This window comes from Carica papaya, chromosome 6 (genome assembly GCF_054855325.1).
Source record: "Carica papaya isolate Zhongbai chromosome 6, ASM5485532v1, whole genome shotgun sequence".
NCBI lineage: Eukaryota > Viridiplantae > Streptophyta > Magnoliopsida > Brassicales > Caricaceae > Carica > Carica papaya.
In genome coordinates this window covers 32,137,593-32,159,056 of record NC_142314.1, presented here as the reverse complement: position 1 = coordinate 32,159,056, position 21,464 = coordinate 32,137,593, and the positions used below count along the sequence as shown (strand labels likewise).

Genomic DNA, 21,464 nt, shown 5'->3' with positions numbered 1-21,464 from the left:
CTGAAGAAAAAAATTGGCTACAGTAATGTTTGTCCCTGTTTTTCAATGTAGATGCTTAGGAAGGGTGTTGACTGACAATGGTTAAAGAGGATAAGCGCTAGAAAGCTGTGATGCCCAGGAATTATTGTTCTAATATCATTTAGAAGAATATATTACAACTATTGCAATGCTATTGCTTAGCATAGTTAAGAATAGGAAATTATCTGGGAAGCTAATTTTATGAGAACTGCCTATTATCCTCTAGTAGAAGCCTATAATTCTAAATTGACTAACATACCAGAAGTTTTTGGCTGGAATCTAATGGTTCTAAAATGAAGTCCAGAACACAGAACTGATGATCAGGAAAGTTACTAAACAACTAATATACTTGGAACTACAAAACTATTCCTAAGGACCAAATACAATAAGATTTAATGTACTTCCGTAGCAGTAGACAATTGAAGCATTCTGGTGTGACATGAACATCTGCCTCTTGCTTTGTGATTTTGCCTCTTATGCGCTGTTAACCTTTTCCCAAACCTGAATTTGTTGATACATGTCACATGTCATTATCTTCCTCTCTTTTCTTGCTTGTTAAAATAATTTAACTCTTCGTGAGTTCAACTGGGCAGTTAATGGTGTGACTGGTCCATTGTATCATTGATGTCATGTAAATCATTTGGTAACTTCCGGACCTTGGATCCGCAGGACCCTTCTTGCTACTTTGGATCCAGCATTTGGTTTGCAGACTTGGCTCCTAGACTCTGTGAATTCTAGTCTTTACCCCCTGCACCCTGAGTCCCAAAGGGAGATATTTTTTGGTGCAAATTATGAATTTGTAGTTGTGTCTTAATTTCTTGAAAGCTCTGTAATTACATGCTTATATAATTCCTAATCTTTAGAATTCGGTGATTTTAACATTCTGCGCATATGAAATCTGATGATTAATATACTCTAAATTCTTGATGTGAATACCCTTAGTCTGGAGTTCTACAATATTTTCCTACCACAAAATGTCTGCTTTGTATTATTAAATTCACCTTTAAGTTGGAAGTATTAGCATTACTTTATCGAATCTGTTCTATTCTCATTGTCCATGGTTTTGGAGCCATGTCTTGTTCTTGTGCTTTTAACTTCTTTATAATTTGGATTATAGTCCCCAGCGAAGAAGAATCTTTGCGACTCTTTGATATTTTGGCTGATATCTTCTTGTAAACTTGCTTTCTCTTCTGTACATGGACGGTGCACCTTTGGATGCTTTTGTTTGGAATACTCATTATTTTCTCCTCAGAGAATATCTAGTGCTTTATGGACACATAATTTTTCATCTTGCTTTACCAAGGGCTTTCAACCCGGTTCCAAACTAAATGTCATTCTCATATTTGTTTGTCGAATAAAACCAAGTTTCAGGAACAAAAACTACCGCACATTTTTTATAAGTCGAGTGACTAAAAGAACAAAAATGTATATTAAAGTTGTCTGCTGCACAAGAACAACAGGTCTCATCTGTCCCGATTCCTATTATATCTGCACATAAAAGGCCATCTTATTCCCTCCGAGTTGACAGGTATAAAATTCTATTATTAAGGCAGCAAGTAACCACCCTTATGTGGCAAAGCAAATATGCAACATGCCATGTTACAGGCAACACTAAAAACAGTTAATCTTATATACAAGCAAAGTAAGGGATATAATCCAACAGATAAAAGAGTTCTAAATCTCCTGGCATGAACTCTGGAACCACACAACAGCAAGGGTCACAAGGGATGCGTATATTGAAGTAGGTAACTTCTGCACCACTTTTCCAACTCCTGGGACACCCTCAGTAGCCTTCTTTGTTGCCATTGCAACTGTAGGTGCCACAACCAAAGAGATGAGCAGTCCCTGACTAACCACGATGAAAGTGTCAGATGTAAGCTGCTGAATAAATCTCACAAATTCTTCACGGTCTATTTCTCCATCCAGGTTCACATCACACTCCTGCAAACTCAACAATACGTGGATTTACATCATGAGACTCCAGAAACAGCTTCTCGAAACTGTAAAAATAGGCATCTCTGTAATTTCTTTATACACAGTAAAGGAAAGAATCCTCAATACAGCTCTGAAACATTAATTACGAGATGACTCGTGCTTAGTTGTGTTTCTGAACAAGATTTATGGAATTTTCACTTCTAGATTCCTTCAGTCCTGATAAGTTTGTCATTTAGGTTTTTTACTCTCTGCGAGGTGTTCAAAATTCCTCTCATTCGCTATGTTAAACACAACATTTTTTATCAAATACTACAGAAGAAATTACAAAAAAATTCGTAAGAGAAACTGGATTTCTGGTCCGCAAAAGCCTGGCAATTCTCTAGAATAGCATTGTAGAAGAATATTGTTAGCGTTTAGTCTTGAATTTAAAGAATTAACACACTTGATTGTCACAGTTTGCATTACATGCAGTCATTATGCAGAAAAAGTATATTCTGGAGCATTACCTAGAACACATCACCTCCAACTTGGCCCACAGAGTTCTTACCCCTATTTGTTTCACGCTATGTAAGCAAGTTATTTTTTTTATATATTCAGCTACAATACTATATGCACTAATTATAATAATTTTCTTCTATTCATCCTTTATTAAACAAAAATGGAGCTAGATAAAAAGTTGATAGGCGCAGAAAGCAATGACAAATTAATAATCTCATTTACCTCTAGCTGCAGGATGTTCAAGTCAAAAATACAAATTTCCCACCTTTTGCTGTAGGGTTTTGATTTATAGGCTTGAAAAATGATTAGGTTGAAATATAAACAAGATCCATAGAACTTTTAAGCAAAAACACAACACAGTGACAGGTTCTGATTGTCTAAAGCAGTTATTGACAGGTAAGTTTTAGTAAAGCACATTTTGGGCCAAAAATAAAAGTCATGAGAATGTTTACAGTAAGATCAGAAGTGCTTAAAAATTAGCATACCTGAATCATATTTCTGACTTGCTCTTTAGAAGGTGGATCAAAATGTGGACCAGGCAAACGCTTATTAATATCACTACAATATGAAAATGAAATTTCCCCAGGTAAGACTATTATATTGCAAGGAAAAAACACAAATCTATAAAGTCAAATAATCAAATCAAGCTTCTGACTTGTACACAAGTAGCACAGCTATATATAGGTCTTCAAAAGTCAAAGCAGCTCTTCCAGTCTGATTCTTGACACGATCAAACACCTTATCTGTTATATTTCTTATTTGTTTCTCCCTCCATTGCTTACCTGCAGAAGTTGTATAATTAAATACAAGACATGGCGTTACTCATTTTGACAAGTTCACCGGATGATTAACATCTGTGCCAACATCACATACAAAACAACAACAGAGAACATCAAACTAATCAAGAGTGAGCTATTGTTGGAATAAATAGAAAGTAAATAAACAAAAAGAACACAGATTGCAACTCCACACTGCAACACCACAAATATAAACTTTTTTTACACTTTTATCAAGTTCAGCATTCATAGAGTTATCATAACAGGAAATTGAAGTAATCTTGTATGCATACTGAGCTATAAAATGTATAATTATCTGATCTCGTGTAGCTCATCAAAATTTTTTCTGATGGGAGAAATATCATATAGAGGCATATCTATGTGTGCCCAACCAAAATCAATCTAGCTTTGAAATGTTCTACAGTTCATTTAATTGGAACATATAAGCCAATACCAGAACAAAAGAATTTAGATGCTTCACCCTCTACATCAATATGAAAGAAAGAAAGATTCTTGTAGCGGGAAATAAAGTATTTCTTTTTTTTTCTGAGCACAGTCACTCGAGTCCTATCTTATCAAGGAAGGAGTGGAGGTGATTCAAAGATGAAAATTTTGTTGCAATTTTACCTATCAAGATTTGTTTAACAATTAAGTTTTTTTTATAATTATTAGGAAGATAACTTATTATTCTTAAGAACATGATTGCTAAGAGAATGACACTATTTCTTTGCAATGATAATTTATTCTTTTTTACAACATAACTGCTGAGAGAATAAAACCATTTGCATAAGATCTCCCATTTCTTTCTGGATGTTATAATAAAAAGAAAGGGACAAAACGTGCAAAAAAAAAGAACTAGAAATGCTAAATCCAAAAGTTATTGAACAGAACATTTCTTTTACGAAAAATGTTTACCCTCTTGAGAAGATTATTTAACATGCTTACAGATAAAAAAATGCTCTATCAAATATTAGACAATTTTACAACCAATGCAGCAAGATAATTTAACTATGAACAGCGAATTTATCATTTAAGTTTTATACCAATAGAATTCGAAGAGAAAATGAAAAAGAAGAAAAATCATTGACCAGTGACAACTGTCTGGAACTGAAACTCTGAAAGGCAATAACACAAACAGCTGTCGCTCAAGAACGTAATCCACATTCAACCACTCCATTATTCATACCTACACAAACACACTCATCTATTGCCACTGAACGATTCGACTAGACTAGACTACCAGAATATGATCCAATTTCTCTTTAACAATCACCATTCAACCATGTCCTTAACAAGAAAGGCTTATGGTGAGTGCAAAACACAAGTAATACAGATTACCATATTGTGAAAATATTTAAACGCAAGTTATATCTTCCTCTAAAATCACAATATGACTAGGTTTATAAAATGACAGGAAGAATAATGTGTGATTGGTTAAGATAGAAACTGGATTACCGTGAAATTTGTTTAAGACCTGTCCCATGGCGATGGCGTCCTCTCTTTCTGTCTTATCCTTTTTTCTTTCTGAGCGAATAGGTTCAAGACCCTGCAGATCTTTTGTTGGTGAAGATGACGATATCTGTCGCTTTGCTTGTAAAATAATTTAATTTAAAAATTCAATTAATAACCCTTCGGAATTAGTCAATACCATAAATAGAGACAGCCACCTGTTCGAAAAACCAGACTTACACGTGTCGACCTGTTCACACGTGTGGCTATACAAATCCTACACATATAATACTGGTTTCCTTCGAAGAACGTAGACGTATGAAATGTTTGTGCTTCAGAGATATTTGCAGGGAAGAAAATGGTGAGCAACAGTGTCTTCTCCGCAATCTCTACGACTCTTATGAAGAAACCAATTGTGTTTTGCTATCCGAAATCGATCAAAGTAAAATCGGCGCTAATCCGCTCACTTTCTCCCGCAAAACCTAAATCCGTGTTAACACAGTGTTTAGTCCGTAACACAAATGACTCACCGAGTTTCGCAGTCGAAACTCCACCGGAATTCCCTTCGCCTCCCAACAGAGAACCAGATTTTGTGCCAGAAATACCTGAAACTCCAGAAATTGAACCTGGTAGTATCCCGCTGGAAGTGCCGAATGATCCACCGCCTAATCCAACCCCTGATTTTCCCAACCCTCCATTGCCGTCCCCGCCGTCTCCTGATATTCCAAAACCACCGCCTCGTAGGACGCCGGTCTGGGAACCTCCGCCTCCGCCTGACGTGGTGCCTCCGCCGTCAATGCCGCCCGAAATCCGTCCGCCGACTGGTCCATTCATGGTGTAATCTGTAGGGAATTAGGAGGGAGTAAAAGGTTGACGTTCAAAAGCTGGTTCGACTGGTGGGCCCACAAAGGGTGATCAAGTATACTAACCAAAATCCGGAACGGCGTCGTTTTGATGATACTTTAGCAACCATGGGTTCGAGTAGTGGATTGTCGTCTTCCCATTACGTTACGTTTTTTTTTTTTCTAATGCTATGATGATGCAATTTAGTTAGTATAATATATATAAATTTTTATTTAAAAAGTTATATTATATGTGGGCACATATATATGCTAACACAAATCATAATGGAATACATTATGGTACATTTGCATAGTGTGAATATAACTTAAGATGCACATGAACCATGTCGGACAAACATCATTATCGAACCATTCAATAGATCATAGGTCTCAAGTTTATATTCAAGAATTGATCAATAGTAAAAGAGGATTACGACTGAACCTTAGAGAGTCATGAAAGAAATTGATTGAGTTCGTTGGATCACATGGAAAAACAGTATAATGGTTTAAATTTTTAACTTCAAATTCGTGAAGAATAAAGATTAATATTTTAATTAAGTAGTTACGTGTAATATGTAATGATAGAAGTAGTTTTTAATGAGAAGTTCTTATTCTATATATGATTATTTAAGAGATTCTTTAATAATATTATTTTATTGTTTAGATATTAATTAAATTCATTATTTTATAATTTTAAAATGGTTAAAATATAATTAAATAATATATGGATTAGCAATTTAATTTGATACAAAAAATTAAAACACGAGTCGTCAAAGAAGAAATTATAAAGTTTTAAATTGAAAAATCTCAAAGTATAAATGATCAAATTGAAATTTGCTATATATATATATATCCCTTAGAATAAAATTTTATTTAGGTGTTTATTGTTATAATGGTGAATGAGAATATAGATTAATCTTCCATTTGTAACGGGAAATTAGTAAATTGGGCTTATAAGTCGTGCTTGTAAGGTCAATAAGCTAGTGTATATATATATATATATGTATCTTAGTTATAGGGCGGTTTCATGAGTACAAAAGTTCATTTGATTTTGCTTAAAGTCGTAAGGTTATCCTATAAATTTATAATGTAGAGAGAAATCTTTTACCCCTATGTTATTTTTTTCCGTAAAATTTTTATTATACATTTAAATATCATGTTTCCTCATGAGTGAATAAAGAAAATCGGATTCAGTTAACTTTTTTTTATGTTCTCATTCATTTAATCGTATAATTTAAAATAAAGAGATATTTTTATTTTTAAAAAATTTGAAAAAAAAAACTATACATACGAGTTATCACGAAAGAGGAAAAAAAAACTAAAGATACAAAACGTTGTCTTAGATAGAAACATTCAAAAATAAAGAAAAACAAGTAAATTCATAAAAGCAAAAATAATAATCTAGAATATGGATGAGACAAGGGGAGAGAAAAAAAAAATAGATTCAATTCAATTTTTTGGATATTCTCTTTTATTTAATCGTATAAATTTAAAATACAAAGATACTTTCATATTTAAAAAATAATAAAAAATTTAAAAAAAAAACTATACGCACGAGTTATTACGAGAGAGGGAAAGAAAGCTACAAATAAAAAAAAAAACATCCAAATATACAAAAAAAAAATCAATAAAAGAAAAGACAACGCATATATATAATATTATATATAACTAAAGTTGTCTTAAATAGAAAATATTCAAAAATGATGAAAAACAAGCAAATTCATAAAAGCAAAAATGATAATCTAGAATATGGATGATAGATAAGGAGAGAGAGAAAAAATTAGATTCAATTTATTTTGTTGATTATTCTCTTTCATTTAATCGTATAATTTAAAATAGGAAGATATTCTCATTTTCAAAAATTAATAGAAAACTTTAAAAAAAAAACTATACGCACAAATTATCACGAGAGAGGGAAAGAAAGCTAAAGATACAAAAAAAAAACACATCCAAAAATACAAAAAAAAAATTCAGTAAAAGTCATATATATAACATTATATATAATCGTACTGTAAAAATTGGATAGGTTCGATCTATGGTCATAGAGTCCTCCTAAAAAGATCTATTAAATTCGTCGAATTGCTCCAAAGAATCAAAACATCCAATTATTAATAGAATTCTAAGATTGTCTTAAATAGAAATATTCAAAAATAAAAAACAATAAGCAGATTTATAAAAGCAAAAATGATAATCTAGAAAATGGATGAGAAACAGGGAGAGAAGAAAAAATAGATTCAATTCACTTTTTTTTAATATTTTCTTTTATTTAATCGTATAAATTTAAAATAGAGAGATATTTCCATCTTTAAAAAATAATTAAAATTAAAAAAAAAAACAATATGCACAAGTTATCACGAGAGAAGGAAAAAAAACCTACAGATACAAAAAAAAAAACACATCCAAATATACAAAAAAAAAATTTCAATAAAAGAAAAGACGACGCATATATATATAACATTATATATAACTAAAGTTGTGTTAGATAGAAACATTCAAAAATGAAGAAAAAAATCAAATTCATAAAAGAAAAAAATAATAATTTAGAATATGAATGAGACACAGGAAGAGAGAGATAAAGAAAGAGAGAGAATTCACATTAATCAATCAAGGACTATCTGTAATTGGATGAATGCTTGGTGATTTTTCTCTTTGACGACAAGAACGACACCGGTGATATATACCAATAATACCTAAAAAACCAAAAATAGATGCTACCAAGATCGGTATCATCCACGTTCGAAACCATGGTGGGTCCTTGGGATAGAATTCTCGTTCCTCAATTCCCTCTTCACCCATTTCTGTATATATCTATGCTTGTCTCCTTTGTCTTTCCTTCTTCCTCTTTGTATAATTTCTCCTTTGCCTCTTCCACTTCATAATCTCCCCCTCCTTTTCCTCTATCTTTCACCAAAATGCCATTTTTTTTTAAACAACATAAACATATATAACTAAAAATGAGTTGCATATATATGCCATGCATGAGATTTTTTTAAGCATGCCTATTTTCAACCTAGCTATATATCAACCAATTACTATATATATTTTTCTCACACTTCAATTTTATTAAAACTATTTATGTATAAATATAGCCTTATACAACTCATTAGGTACATATATATTGTGTAAACTATCGTACATATCATTTACCATCAATTGTTTATATTACTCTATTCTTCTCTCAAGTTTTTTTTTCGTTAAAATTATATATTTTTTTAATATGATGTCTTCTTTCTAACGATGAAGAATATTAAAATATTTGTAATATATTACATAGAATATAAACAACAACAATAATAAAATTTATAATTATCCGAGAGATTCAAACTAGAGCATGAACAATAAAAACATAAGTCTCGAAATAAGAGAAAATCTCCCAATTTTTATGGATATAAATTCTCTCATTTGTTTGTTTATACAACCAAGCGTTTGTTTCTTTAAAAGGTAAGTAGAGGTCATTTATTAATATGTGTATATATATATATTTCATCAATCTCTTCTTAACTATACATATATAGATACATCCATGTACATATATATATATATATAGATGTAATAATATTTACCAATAATCTATAAATAATATTGCATCGTATAACAACTACTTTTTAACAACTCAAGCAATTAAACAATTCCATTCAATTGACTAGAGTCAAAGGACATAATTGTATACAAAAAAGTTAACGATGTACGTCTATATGATACATATATATCTTCTTCTGTATATGATAACCTATCGCTAACTATATAACATATTATATATATACATAACAATCCAACTTGAAATAAACTTTATAATCATTAGATTAAAAAGTTTAGAAATTTTTTAATAAGCATCAAGACATTTTTCTAACTTATTGTTATATTCTACATATATATATATATACATATCATACTCAAAATTTCAAACATGAACTGTTGAAAAATTTAAATCCGAAAAATACCCAGGAGTCACTCGAAGACAGTTATGCTGGGCACATATGGTGTTTGATGTGTGTGTGTGATATATCAACCATATGCGATTATATACATATATATATATATATATAGTCTGTATGCATGCAGGCGCGCAAACACAAATCATCTAGTGTATTTGCAGAATTTTTGTCTCCTAACTAATTAACTTTTAGCATGCTTCGTGCACTATGAATCAGACTTTTTGACATGTATAATTAAAGATCATCTTACCAGAGCTTGTATGTAGACGAAGAAGTGATCTGTCAGAATTCTTTCTCTTAAAGAGGATTCTTGTTTTCTCAATAGAAAGAATTTGGAGTCATCACCTCCTAATATATTATGCACATATACATATATATATATATATATATTAGGCTAGTATTGGCTTGAACTAAAAATTTTTCCTTATAATTTTCTTCCTATTTAATTTGTCAAATGACTTTATTAATTCAGTATTTTTGCGTCTTTTTAGGTCTCTAATTATCAATTTAGTATCTTTTTTTTTAAAAAAAAAAATGAATTTGAGTTAAGGAAAAAAATCAGTAAAAGGTTATATTTATTTATTATTATTATGTTTGTCAGGTTGTATAATTATGTTGACTAAGTTTTATGATCCTAATGATAAAAATTAATTAATTAATTAATTAAATTTTGGTGGTCTCTACTACTCATTGTCACATGTTTTGTTCTTTGAATGAAATAAAAAAATAATGTAAAGTTGTGTTTAATTCAAATTCCACTAATGGAGAATATGAATACAAAATAAATATGACAGATGTAATAGAAATTTGAATGAATAGCATTTTAATTCCAAGTTAATTTTGTGGCTAATCCAGATTAGGTATTTTTTTAATCATTTCTTAAACATATGAAACTACAAATTTATAATTATAAAATTAACCATACAAGTAATGTTAATTTAATATGTAAATTATGACTAATTTTTTTAGAAATTAAATGAAAATTGAATATATTTAAATCAAACACAATAAAATTGTTTAAAAAAATATATATGTTTTTAAATTAAATTATAATATATCTAAATAGATTCGTCCTATTTGCAGGAAAATATTATTTCTCGATAGCGTACAAGCACCATAAAAGAAAGGCAAAAAGAATACTCTGATTCTTGTTTCATTGTGAGTGGTGCATAAATGTCAAATTAGCCTCTTGCAGTGTACATAATTCCATGACAGGGGTAATTCCATAGCAGACACCAGCAAGCTAGTAAGGTTTAAGAACTGAAAAAAAGTCACCAAACCTCATCTATGGAAATTGGTGCCCAAATTGGTTTCTTTACACTTACTTCAGACTCCTAGTACGTTCAAGTAAAGCTGTATTGTAGCAACAACAGGCAAAGCCATGAAGTGGGTAACCCAAAAAGAAAATCATTTTAAAGGATCAGGCATATTTGCTAGATTTCAGTCTCCCGAACTAAATCTCCTTAGGTTTCTAGTTTCTGTGACATTATAACATGAGAACAGCAAAGTCAAGTGAGTGCAGTAAGAACGGTGGTCAATATCCGTTGATAATTAGTAAGTAACCGCAGCTGGTCATCATACGTCCCCACTTACAAGTTTTATCATTGAGAATTCAGCTTTTCTAGTTTGCCTTTGTCCAGATCAAGATGTTCTGCATGATATTAAACAAGCCCGGATAAATTAGCGGTGTATAACACATAGAATAAAATTTATAGTAGTAAAAGTGTCTTACTCTGTTCAGACGCAATTGCCTTCTGGATGGTTGTTCGAAAAAATATGTTTCCATATTTCTGATAGACACCCTGCCAAATGACGAGAAAGATTTACATTATCAAGAATTAACAAGCTGTTTATAAAGGAGAAGACTTATGTTTCAATTTCCAAATTCTTTCTTTGCTTTTTCTCCTTTGGGTGCATAAATAGGGAATTTTGTGTTAAGCATCTATTTTTTTTAGTAAGACAGGAAAGGCCAGATAGTACATGCATATCAACAGAGCCAGTGCACCATTTTTAACTTGGACTGTCAATATATCATACATATTGCAGATGTAATACAAGTGATACAAACACTAAGTCTCTTTGTGCTTGGGTTGGACAGTCCAATTGTATAGAATGTTAAATCCATTTTCTGCACATAAAACAACCATACCATGGCACAAACAATAATCCTACATAAAACAACACCAGTAGGTGATTTATCTTCCATAAATAAAACATGTGCAATAGCTAGAACATAGAGAACAAGCTTCATAGGAAGCCATGATGAAGCCACAGCTGGCAATGATAATACAGAAAAGTTTACTTGAAGGGAGTAATCCAACATTTAATTTAAATCAAGCTTCTTTTTTCTTTTTAAATGAAAAACCAGCTTCTTTGATGACTCAGCAAATTCGAGAACGCTTTTATTGGAACCAATTTCAAGGCGGTATCTGTTCCAGAAATGCTTTAATCGGGTGCAAACGGGGCCTGACCAGTTTTCCTTTCCACAGGACTACGTTGCTTAGTGTTTAAGGTTGAGGAAGCCCTATGGACAACCAAAGAAGCAAACATGGCGGAAAGCTTGATATTTTCACACTTCAAACAAATATTTGGATTTGGAATTTGGAAACATGTACAGAACAAATTCTAGACGAAAAATTCCCAACAAATTCTAGTTCTTTTCTTCTTTTTTTTTTCCCAATTTGGAATTTGGTAAGATAGGAAACATGTACAGAACATTCTAGACGAAGAATCAACCAGAGGATTTCATTATGTCTCTTTTGACATGGAATTGTTTGAACAATTTCAAACATGAAATCCTTGATTTTAAATTAGATTATCTTCCTTTTGTTCTTTTCAGAATCCACTTAATTTGCTGCAAACATAGTGTGAAATAACAAATTCGTTGACCAGAACGTAATTACAACTCCATTAAATACGTAGGCAGTAGTTCACAAGAATTGTGGATTCAGCAATACTATCAATGGATATCAGATCACACAAAAACCACCAAATTAACTGGTAATCAAGCAGACGTAAAAAAAAAATCAATAAACGGAATGGCTTCTAAGCAAACTGAAGTACTAAAGAGAAAAAACTGAGGAGAAAGAGCATACTCGAGATGACGAGAGACTGTTAAGCTCTGCTATGGCAACCTCGTGTCTTCTTACCTGATTGCGGCCGCACACGCTAATAAATAACCATAAACAGACGAGAGAGAGAGAGAGAGAGAGAGAGAGAGAGAGAGAGAGAGGAAACCTGTTTAACGAGATTGATTTTAGAGTTTGCGCCGTCGGAGGACGAGGGGGCTGCCATGGTTCCGGATTCGTGCTTCCAACAAGGGAGAGACTTTTTTGTTTCAAGATAAAAAAGCGGTGTGTTTTAAAAATACTTTTAAATAAAAAAACACACAGTCATTACTAAATTTTATTTTAAAAATAATTTTAAAATAAAGTAATATTATATTATATTTGATTAATTTTGATATATTCTAAAACTAATAATAAATATTAAAATAATAATATTAATATAGAGTTTAGATCTTGCTACCTTATTGGTTACTTATTCATAATTTAAACTTGTAATTTTAATTACTTTATTTTAACTACTAGTACGATTATCCGATATTTAAAATTCCAACATTTTATTTAAAATTACGAGTTTGAGTTAAACAAAAAATAAAAACATATTACTTAAATGTCATGTTCGATAATTAGCGTCTTTTTATTTTATTACTCGAAATAAAAAGATAGAGAAAAAATTATTATACCCTTTTGTTTTCTTCATTGGATAATTGCTTCCTTCTGAATTAATTTATAGATTTATTGTTATTGTTGTTAATTATTTAATTAGTTTTTAAATTAAAACAGATTAGCCACACAAAAAAAGTCTTATTTCATCTGGTTAAGATTTAAAAAAAAAAAAAAACTTTTCAGTACATCGTAAACATATAATTATATTTTTCCTTTGAATTGATTATGACATGGTAGTACAACCCATATGCACGCTCAGGTGTTTTAGGTAAAAAGACATACATATATGTTCATCCTTACACCTTTCATCAACTGTGGTTTACTAATAACTAGTAAATCAATATGCAAACTCTTACCCCATAGAACCACGTGAATTCACAACATATTCAAGCTTACCAGTGGCTTATAAGTTATAATTAGACTGAGTACAAGGTTTCCAACTTTTTGATTCATAAACATTAATATGCACAATATAGAAGATCATGGCTAAGTAAAAATTCTTAAATTCAATTTTCACAAAGTATTTACAAGTTTTAAGGGAAGATCACTCAGAGAACAAGTTTCAACATGGCCATAATTCATCTATACAGTCAATATAAACAAGATTCTAGTATACCCAATCTCAAGGAAGTCACCAAGTTCAAACCCAAACGAATTAGAAAACTACTTATTGATATTGAATGTGATAAGAGTCAATTCGGGTGCGACTAATATAGATTTCACTCATGTAACAAAATTTAGAATAACTTTGACAGTAAGTTTGAATATAAATTAACACGAATTATAATAGACGTTTGAGATAAAAAAAAAAAAAATGTAAATCGATTTACAACTAGTAATAACTATTGGCACGATTCATGTCGTTAACTATGATCATAGAATTCTGTGCATTTCTTGTGTGTATAATCTTTTTATTTGTATCCTCAGAACCTATCATAAATAGGTTTACAATGTATAGATATTGTACATACAATAATATTAATTGTTATTTTATCAACAATGATGACAAAAATTGAATCACATCTAAATTGGAATAATGAAGGAAGATATAGCCTTACCTAGCCAAGGCTAGAGCTAGCTAACCCTCTTTAACAACTTTTGGTTAAGTGGCTAAACTGGCTCATAATTCAGTCTGAAGTTAAACCAGGTAGCGGACACGGTGAATGTCAAGAAGAACTCCTATGTAGATAAGAGAAATAAGATAGAAGACTCAGGCTCTAAGAACATAAATTCTATGTTTCATTATTCCAAAGACACATCTTTTACATAATTTACTACTGAATTGAGGGAAGTAAGAAGAAAGAAAAGAAAAAAAAAAAAAAAGAAGGGATGATCACAGTCATTTCTCTTCTTTGGACCAAAAATAATACTTATAAAGGATTGGATGATAAGCATCTCTTCTTGTCTCTTAAAAATCTAGTTCTTATATTTCTCCAAACCGAAGAAAGAGGAATGGAAAAGAAAAGGATTAAGAATTTTAAAGAAAAATATTAAATTTTTTTATAAAGCTACAACATATTGCTAATATCAATTTCTTCCCTCCTACTTTCTTAGGTATCCAAACAGAGAAAAAACATATTTTCTTCCCTTCATTCAAAAACCACTTCTTTTCTTTCCTTCCCTTTCCTCTCTATTCACTTATTAATGCCCTTTTCTCTCTATTCACTTACTAATGCATATCCAAACATAGTATTGGAAAAGAAAAAGTTAAAAAAAATTTATGTACCAAACGTATTCTCTATACAAAATACAGTATCTCTTTTACCAAAAATAAAAATAACAGATAATATTGAAAACAGTTTGTTCTACTGCTACTAACATGCACAATGTAAACTCATATTTTTTAGATTTTATTATGCCCTCAATTTTCTGCTCAACAAAAGGTTATGAGACAGAGTAATACATTACTCAGACTAGGAGCATAGGATTGCCTTGCCCAGGTTCTTATTAGTCAAAAGAACCCTTGACACCCTCTAGGCTCTCTCCTAAAGACAGCCTGCAGAGAATGAATACAAATGAACTTAATCAATAAACTAGGTAACAGAAAAGATTCAACTCCCATATTGAAGCATCGGGCACTCATCTTATTTCAATATCTGAACACCATCAACGAGAGCTACATGAAGTCAAAGTAGTCAACTTTACATAATTGCAAAGATTCAAAAGTACATAATATGAATGCTTAACCCTACAGAAACCCAATATATTCACAACCCTATATGACAAGCATAAAGCACACATGACCCACTTCTACAAGATGACCTATACAAGCCTGGTCCAACAGTGGGTCCATGAAGTACTACATACGGGTTCGGGATGAGATTGCAGTATCATCTCTAATTGCATATGATTATATACTTCACAAGATTGTTCATTTCCTTGTATTCCATATCACCATTCTGACCAACAACATGGAATAAATTTTTCTTATCTATTACCTCACAGTTGATAGTGTACAGATATTATTCATCATAACAATCTCATAAGTATTTAATTGTTATCTTAACAAGCACTTGCCTATCAGGTGAAAATACTGAAATATGCATTTACATTAGAAACAGTGCTCTCACCCAAAGCAACAGAAAATCAAACAACATCCCCCTAAGGGCGGAAGAATCAATGGCCTTCATTACATTTGCTCACAAATATCCACTCCAATTTTTACCTTACAACGATTCATATATTTTTTTTTTTAAAATAAAAAAGTAAGAAAAGTATTATTCACAACGATACCAAGGGGGTACCAACCATATATAAAATTTACAGATTAGTTAATATATCTATAATATTTCCAAAATCTTCCACCCTATATATATCATGCCCCAACATCAAGGATCCAAAAAAATGAAACCACCTATCCTTGATCTTGTACATCTTAATCCCAAACACCCTTTAAACCCTATTGTTCCTCTCTTTCCAAATCACCCACATAATAGTAAGAGGTATTCGTTTTACAAATTTTCTTTCTTTACATAAACCTTCCCACGCCCAAATCTCCTCCTTCACTGATCCCGCAATCACCCACTCAATGCCTAACAGCCCGTAGATCATCTTCCACAATTCATAAGCCGTTGGACATCAAAAGAAAATATGATAACAAGATTTCGCAGCTTTCTTGCATAAATAACAACCATTAACCACAATCTTTCCTCTAACCATTCACTAATTAATAGTAAGAATGCATTCACGGCAAGCCTCCGAAGCAAAAAACGGAACCCTAGGAGGTGCATTAATCCTCCAAATCTGACCAGCTGGAAAATTTGAGACCTCTTCCCGCTCTCTTCTCACCAAATGCTTGTAGTAGGACCAAACAGTGAAACTTCCCTTCTTATTCAATTTCCATACAATCCGATCCTTGTCGTTGTTAACTAGGACTGTAGCTTCACAATTTTTTTCCTATGGCTTATGTTAACAGAAAACCCTCAGTTAAATAGTTAACCAAATTTATGGAGGGTCTTCAGAGATCTAGCTTCCTGAACATCCTAAAAGAAGAGAGCAACAAAAGCAAGGGCAGAGAAGAGAAGAAAAATAAAGCAACTAGATTTCCCTCAATATCTTTGTTCCTCTCATCAAAAAATATAAAGTTTGAGAATCAATTTTTCATTAACTCTTACTGCTTTTTTGGCTGAATTGAACACATGTAATAGCAAGTAAGAGAAGAATATCTTCCATAAATTAAGGAATATAGAATTGGAAAAATAAGGAAGAGGTAAGATAATACTGTTTCTATTTATTCTAGAAAAGAGATCAAACTAAATCTCAATAACTAATCCGTAAAAACAGGGTAAAAAATCCCAGTTTTCAACCAAACATTTTACACTATGGATAAACTAGCATGGATGCTCTTCAGGTACTTGAAGGATTTATAAACCGTTTTAAAGTTCAGTTGTATGATAGTAAAGACATAATGACATAATGAAAAACTTAGCCAAGCATGATTCTAAATGTCAAGAATCTAAATACCACATTACCGAAAAAGCTTTTGATTTCTTTTGAGGAATCACATTACTGAAAGAGTTGAACTTACTTGTACATGCAATATTTGAATTCTTGGCCCCTCACAAAATCTTTTTCTCCTTCTTCAAGCTACACCAAGAATCAAATGTAAATATTTTGGAATCAGAAAGGGAGAAATTTTGTCAGATCTATAATAGGAGTTAATCCCATATATTCTCACCGGATCACCCCCATAAATGAGTTCATAGCAAGCTGGAGAAAGACATCGCAGGGCACAATTCTCTTTTGCTATTGTTGATTCCTTGCATTGCCGACCCCACAGTCCACTAATTCCAACATTGGAACAAAAAAAGAACAAAAAATTGAAAAGTGAAACAAAAGAATAAAATCTGATTTCCATACACAATTGTTTATTAACAAACAAACTTTTCTATATATACTACTTTCTTTTGGAAATCTCCTGCATTAAGCATATTTTATTGTTAGATGCAAAATAATATACTATCCAAAAAAAATAAAACTAGATAAACTGTGCAGGCTTATTCTTTTTCTTGCCGAAAGGAGCATACAACCATTAACCATGAAATTAGACAGCTTATAATTAAAAGAAAAAAAAAACAATACATGTGCTTCTGAGAACTATCTTTTCTTCTCATATTCCAAAATTGAAAAGAAAAATGAAAAAAGTGCATATAATGTTCAAAAAGAAAACAATATTGAAGGCACTTAAGAAACACAATGTTTTGCATACAATTTAATTTTTAAGACAATGTTAGGGTGCAATTCTATTTTTTATGAAAAAGAAATACTAGTTGACCAAGAATAAAAATGTACAAAAGCAGGCACAGGAGATCCTCCTAAAAGAACAAAAGGAAGAGAAAAGAAAGAAGCACATGAAATCACAAAATACAAATTCCAGTCTCTTTATGACATGGCCGAATGAAAATTAAAAGGAGGAGACAAGTAACAATCCTTGAATAATCTAGCATTGAGCTCCAACAACACCATAAGCCAGTAAAGCTCCAAACTATCTATCTACCTTCCTCTTCGCCCCAACTCCTCAGGGGACATAGAGAGGAAACACAAGGGGGGCAATCCACAGGATGTCAAAAGTAGAAGCCTGGACCACAGTTTCCCAACTACCTCATACTGCAAAAAGAGATGGCAATGGGACTCAGCCTCCCTCGAACACATAAAATAAATTTGAGGAAGGGCATAACTGGGGACTGTGAAGTTGCAACAGAACATTTGTGTTGAATCTGCTTGGAGCAACAATTAGAGACAAGAACTTTTAATTTTAGAGAGAGCTTTAGCCTTCTAAAATCTATTAGTGATGTTGGCAACTAGAATTATGGATAAGATGGGTGCATAGGAATTGCAAGTGTACATGCTCAAAGAATCCACGATCCAAATTCTGCTATTGTGGAAGATGATAAAAAGTTCAAGGATGTTAAGCAAAGAAAGCATATAAATTGACTCTATCATTTTGATTAATGAAGAAGAAGAAATCACAAAGACATATCTACGAAGTTGACTGATGAGGACACAAATAGGAGAATTATAGTACAAGAAAATGTTATTAAATGTGAGGAAAGACTAGCAAGAGGGGGACTGCCGATCCATATATCTTCTTGGAACAAAATGTGGGAGCCATAACCAGCTCTCAAATAGGTAAGAGTAATGAAAATATCTTACTGAGAGATGGCTTTCCAAGATCTCTTGTCAGTCATGGTACTCCTAGATTTAGAATTCCACCTATTCCTTTATTACCAATACTTACTCTTGATCACCTTGTGCGACAAAAATTAAGAATCCAAAAGATAATGCCATAAACATTTAGCTAATAGAGACAGGTTGTTTTTCATTGGATCAATACAGATACTACCAAATTTTTTAGAAAGACAACACACATCTCATCTAACCAAATGATCTCTTGAGACTCACTGCCAAAGGCCATAAAAGCTTCTCCATGATCCTGTCAATTTTATCATTCACCCTCCTAGGGATCTTAAGTAAAGAGAGGTATAAAAGATAATAATAAAGAAATGAGCCTGGTTAAGAGTAATTCTGCCTCTCAAAGAAAATAACCCGCCTTTCCAATAATCAAGCCACTTAGAATCAACTCGCGACAATATCTACAAAGATTGAAATCAAGGGTTATCCCCTACAGAAACACCTAAATAAGTGGTTGATGGAAACACTTTAATTGTTAATAGGCCAACACAACACACAATAGCCAACCAACTCAACAACCCTTCTACTGGCATTATCATCTACATCAATCCCCATAAGGCCATTGTAACCCAGATATGCTCACAAAACCTGACATAAATTGAACAAACTATTGACTACTTGGTCCTCAGTTATCATCTGAAAGAACAGAATACTATTATCTGCAAACTATAGATGAGAAATCTCAACACTTTCTTCCCTATACACAGGTGCTTATTGCCAAATTCCTATCACAACCCAAGATCATCATGGACTTATAATATCTACCACAATCGTGAAAAGAAACAGGAAGAAAGGGTCCCCTGCATCATCCCCCAATGACTGCAAACCAGAATTTGGGCTCACCATTGCAAGTGACTGAAAAAAACACCAAGGACAAGCACCCTCTAATCTACCTCCAGCATCTATCACCAAAACCTTTCCTCATAAATACTTTGTCCAAAAAATTCCAATAGACACTATTGTAAAGCTTTTCAAAGACCAATTTTAAGATGATCCCCTTACCTTTGGATCTTTGGACGTCCACCACTACTTCATTTGTAATAAAGGAAGCATCAAGGACTTGCCAATCCCTGCTTCCCAAAGGAAGGCACTATGATGAATGGAATTCGATGTGCTAGGATGGGATTTTCAGATATGTACAAGACACTGCTAATTAAATAGAAACTGTACCTATAAGAATGTAAAGGTGATCAGATTGCTTCGAAATCTGAGGCTTTCCATGTACCAGCTGAAAATGAATATTGATTCCGGCAAATGCTTTTATGTGTGTGTTGTCGGATGGTATAGGAGCAACAAGTCTTTCATTTGCAGATCAGTACTCTGTTTGAACTCTTAATGGAAGAGTTAAGAAAATTACTCCATTCCTCCAAAGGATTTTTTCCTATATGAATAGATTCAAGATTGCTCACCCTAGGGTCCTCTTGGAGGAGTTATGAAATCTTATTTCTCATCATTTGCAAGTACAATGTCAAATGATGCCTCTCTCTCATGAGCTTTAGGCTTGTTTAAAGAAATAAGACAGACAAAGAAAGTCTAATTGAAGCTGCTCTGAGTTTTCAGTTAAGGCAAATTTGACTAAGGAATAATAGCTACCCTTGAGCATAATAGACAAATCACCAGTGCCCGCAGAGATAGTTCTTGAATCTTGAAGATGCTATTTTCTCAAGCATTAACGCTATCCTTATTGACTCATGTCTAGGACAATGAACAAACCAATATGCTTATCAAGCAGCTTCAACACTACTTCAATATCTTCACTGACTTAGTAAGCAAACAAGTTCCACCAAGAGTTTTTTTAAATGAAAATTCAACAAGATTTCGAAGCTCCTTTGTAAAACAAGCTTCTCAAGCACAAGTGAGCTTCCTTTGTTAGCTCAAATTGTCGTAGCTTGTGCAAAAACGTGTTAGCTTAATTAGAGCTCATTTTGAAGATCGTAAAGAAACTTGAATTGTCCTCGTAACAAAGTCAAGCCTAATTAGAACCAAGCCCTCCAAAGAGAAATAAAGCAACCTTGAATAGTAATATATCCCGCTGCATTTCAAACAAGAAGACAACACCCCCTCTTTTATAGATTTAATTCATGAACAAGGAATGAAGAAAATCACAATCTCATCACTTCCTATTAAAAAAAAGCAAGAAACAAACAAAAATTTTAATGTCTTACTTCTCGATATCAGCATAACACTCGCCCTTCTTCTCCCTGATCTCTATGTCCTGCATTTTACAGGATAATCCCAGTAAAGAATATATTTAATAGAAAACATACACAACAATATAAACCACCACCTATACAACATCTATGCGCCCATATATACATGTACAGATACAAATAGCTGAGAAAACCTACTTACGGAGATGGGCCGACGAGATTTGGCAAGTACGGCGGGGGCAAATAGTAAGGAAGATAAAAACACGAGACCAATAACGAAGGAAAATTTTTGAGGAAGTCTGTATTGAACCATGATTCTGAGAATCAGAATTTGGAACTCAGTAACGAGTGACGAATCCGAGTTGAAACTGTGGTGCCGCCTTACGGGTTACCCGAATTATGGAATGATGAACCAACTCACTCGAGTTAGTTAAGAAGA

At 32.4% G+C, this 21,464-nt stretch overlaps 3 protein-coding genes and 1 long non-coding RNA gene across 11 annotated transcripts; all 4 read right to left on the bottom strand.

Annotated features, from left to right (window-relative positions):
- Nucleotides 1-1,539: 1,539 nt before the first annotated feature.
- Nucleotides 1,540-4,846, bottom strand: LOC110812829 (Calcium-binding EF hand family protein). Of its 2 annotated transcripts, none has more exons than XM_022039701.2 (4): nt 4,683-4,846; nt 3,107-3,233; nt 2,937-3,009; nt 1,540-1,959 (listed from the first exon to the last, which is right to left on the bottom strand). In XM_022039701.2, exons 1-4 carry the CDS (start codon nt 4,708-4,710, stop codon nt 1,693-1,695), a joined length of 495 nt encoding a protein of 164 aa, XP_021895393.1. In that variant the 5' UTR covers nt 4,711-4,846; the 3' UTR covers nt 1,540-1,692. The 2 variants fall into 2 exon arrangements, with proteins under 2 accessions (XP_021895393.1, XP_088077822.1); XM_088221696.1 differs by lacking the exon at nt 4,683-4,846 and adding an exon at nt 4,316-4,637.
- A 29-nt stretch (nt 4,847-4,875) lies between these two features.
- LOC110812830 (uncharacterized) lies at nt 4,876-5,583 on the bottom strand. The gene is made up of 2 exons (XR_015821232.1): nt 5,282-5,583; nt 4,876-5,158 (listed from the first exon to the last, which is right to left on the bottom strand). It is a non-coding gene; the product is annotated as an uncharacterized LOC110812830 (long non-coding RNA).
- Nucleotides 5,584-7,970: 2,387 nt separating this feature from the next.
- On the bottom strand, nt 7,971-8,443 carry LOC110812847 (uncharacterized). The gene has a single exon (XM_022039721.2). It carries the CDS (start codon nt 8,312-8,314, stop codon nt 8,123-8,125), a length of 192 nt encoding a protein of 63 aa, XP_021895413.1. The 5' UTR covers nt 8,315-8,443; the 3' UTR covers nt 7,971-8,122.
- A 2,127-nt stretch (nt 8,444-10,570) lies between these two features.
- On the bottom strand, nt 10,571-21,455 carry LOC110812833 (uncharacterized). 7 transcript variants are annotated; one of them, XR_015821648.1, is made up of 10 exons: nt 21,228-21,446; nt 21,041-21,090; nt 17,362-17,467; nt 17,212-17,270; nt 14,243-15,180; nt 12,691-12,780; nt 12,549-12,602; nt 11,186-11,255; nt 11,047-11,104; nt 10,571-10,931 (listed from the first exon to the last, which is right to left on the bottom strand). XR_015821648.1 is itself a non-coding variant. In XM_088222911.1 (7 exons), the coding sequence occupies exons 1-6, from the start codon at nt 21,336-21,338 to the stop codon at nt 11,075-11,077; spliced, it is 426 nt and encodes a 141-aa protein (XP_088079037.1). In that variant the 5' UTR covers nt 21,339-21,455; the 3' UTR covers nt 10,571-10,931; nt 11,047-11,074. The 7 variants fall into 7 exon arrangements, 4 of the variants coding, with proteins under 4 accessions (XP_088079037.1, XP_088079036.1, XP_021895400.1 ...); XR_015821647.1 differs by having other exon boundaries at nt 10,571-11,104; XR_015821649.1 differs by lacking the exon at nt 12,549-12,602 and having other exon boundaries at nt 10,571-11,104.
- Between the last annotated feature and the right edge of the window lie 9 nt (nt 21,456-21,464).

Coding starts and splice junctions, on each gene's coding strand:
- LOC110812829 (XM_088221696.1), bottom strand. CDS start 4,391: ATGTGGATTACGTTCTTGAGCGACAGCTGTTTGTGTTATTGCCTTTCA. Junction 3,234..4,315: donor GTTCCAGACAGTTGTCACTG/GTCAATGATTTT, acceptor CAACTTCTGCAG/GTAAGCAATGGAGGGAGAAA. Junction 1,960..2,936: donor AAGTCAGAAATATGATTCAG/GTATGCTAATTT, acceptor TTGAGTTTGCAG/GAGTGTGATGTGAACCTGGA.
- LOC110812847 (XM_022039721.2), bottom strand. CDS start 8,314: ATGGGTGAAGAGGGAATTGAGGAACGAGAATTCTATCCCAAGGACCCA.
- LOC110812833 (XM_088222911.1), bottom strand. CDS start 21,338: ATGGTTCAATACAGACTTCCTCAAAAATTTTCCTTCGTTATTGGTCTC. Junction 17,468..21,040: donor TGTTATGCTGATATCGAGAA/GTAAGACATTAA, acceptor TGTTGGAATTAG/TGGACTGTGGGGTCGGCAAT. Junction 17,271..17,361: donor TCATTTATGGGGGTGATCCG/GTGAGAATATAT, acceptor TTCTTGGTGTAG/CTTGAAGAAGGAGAAAAAGA.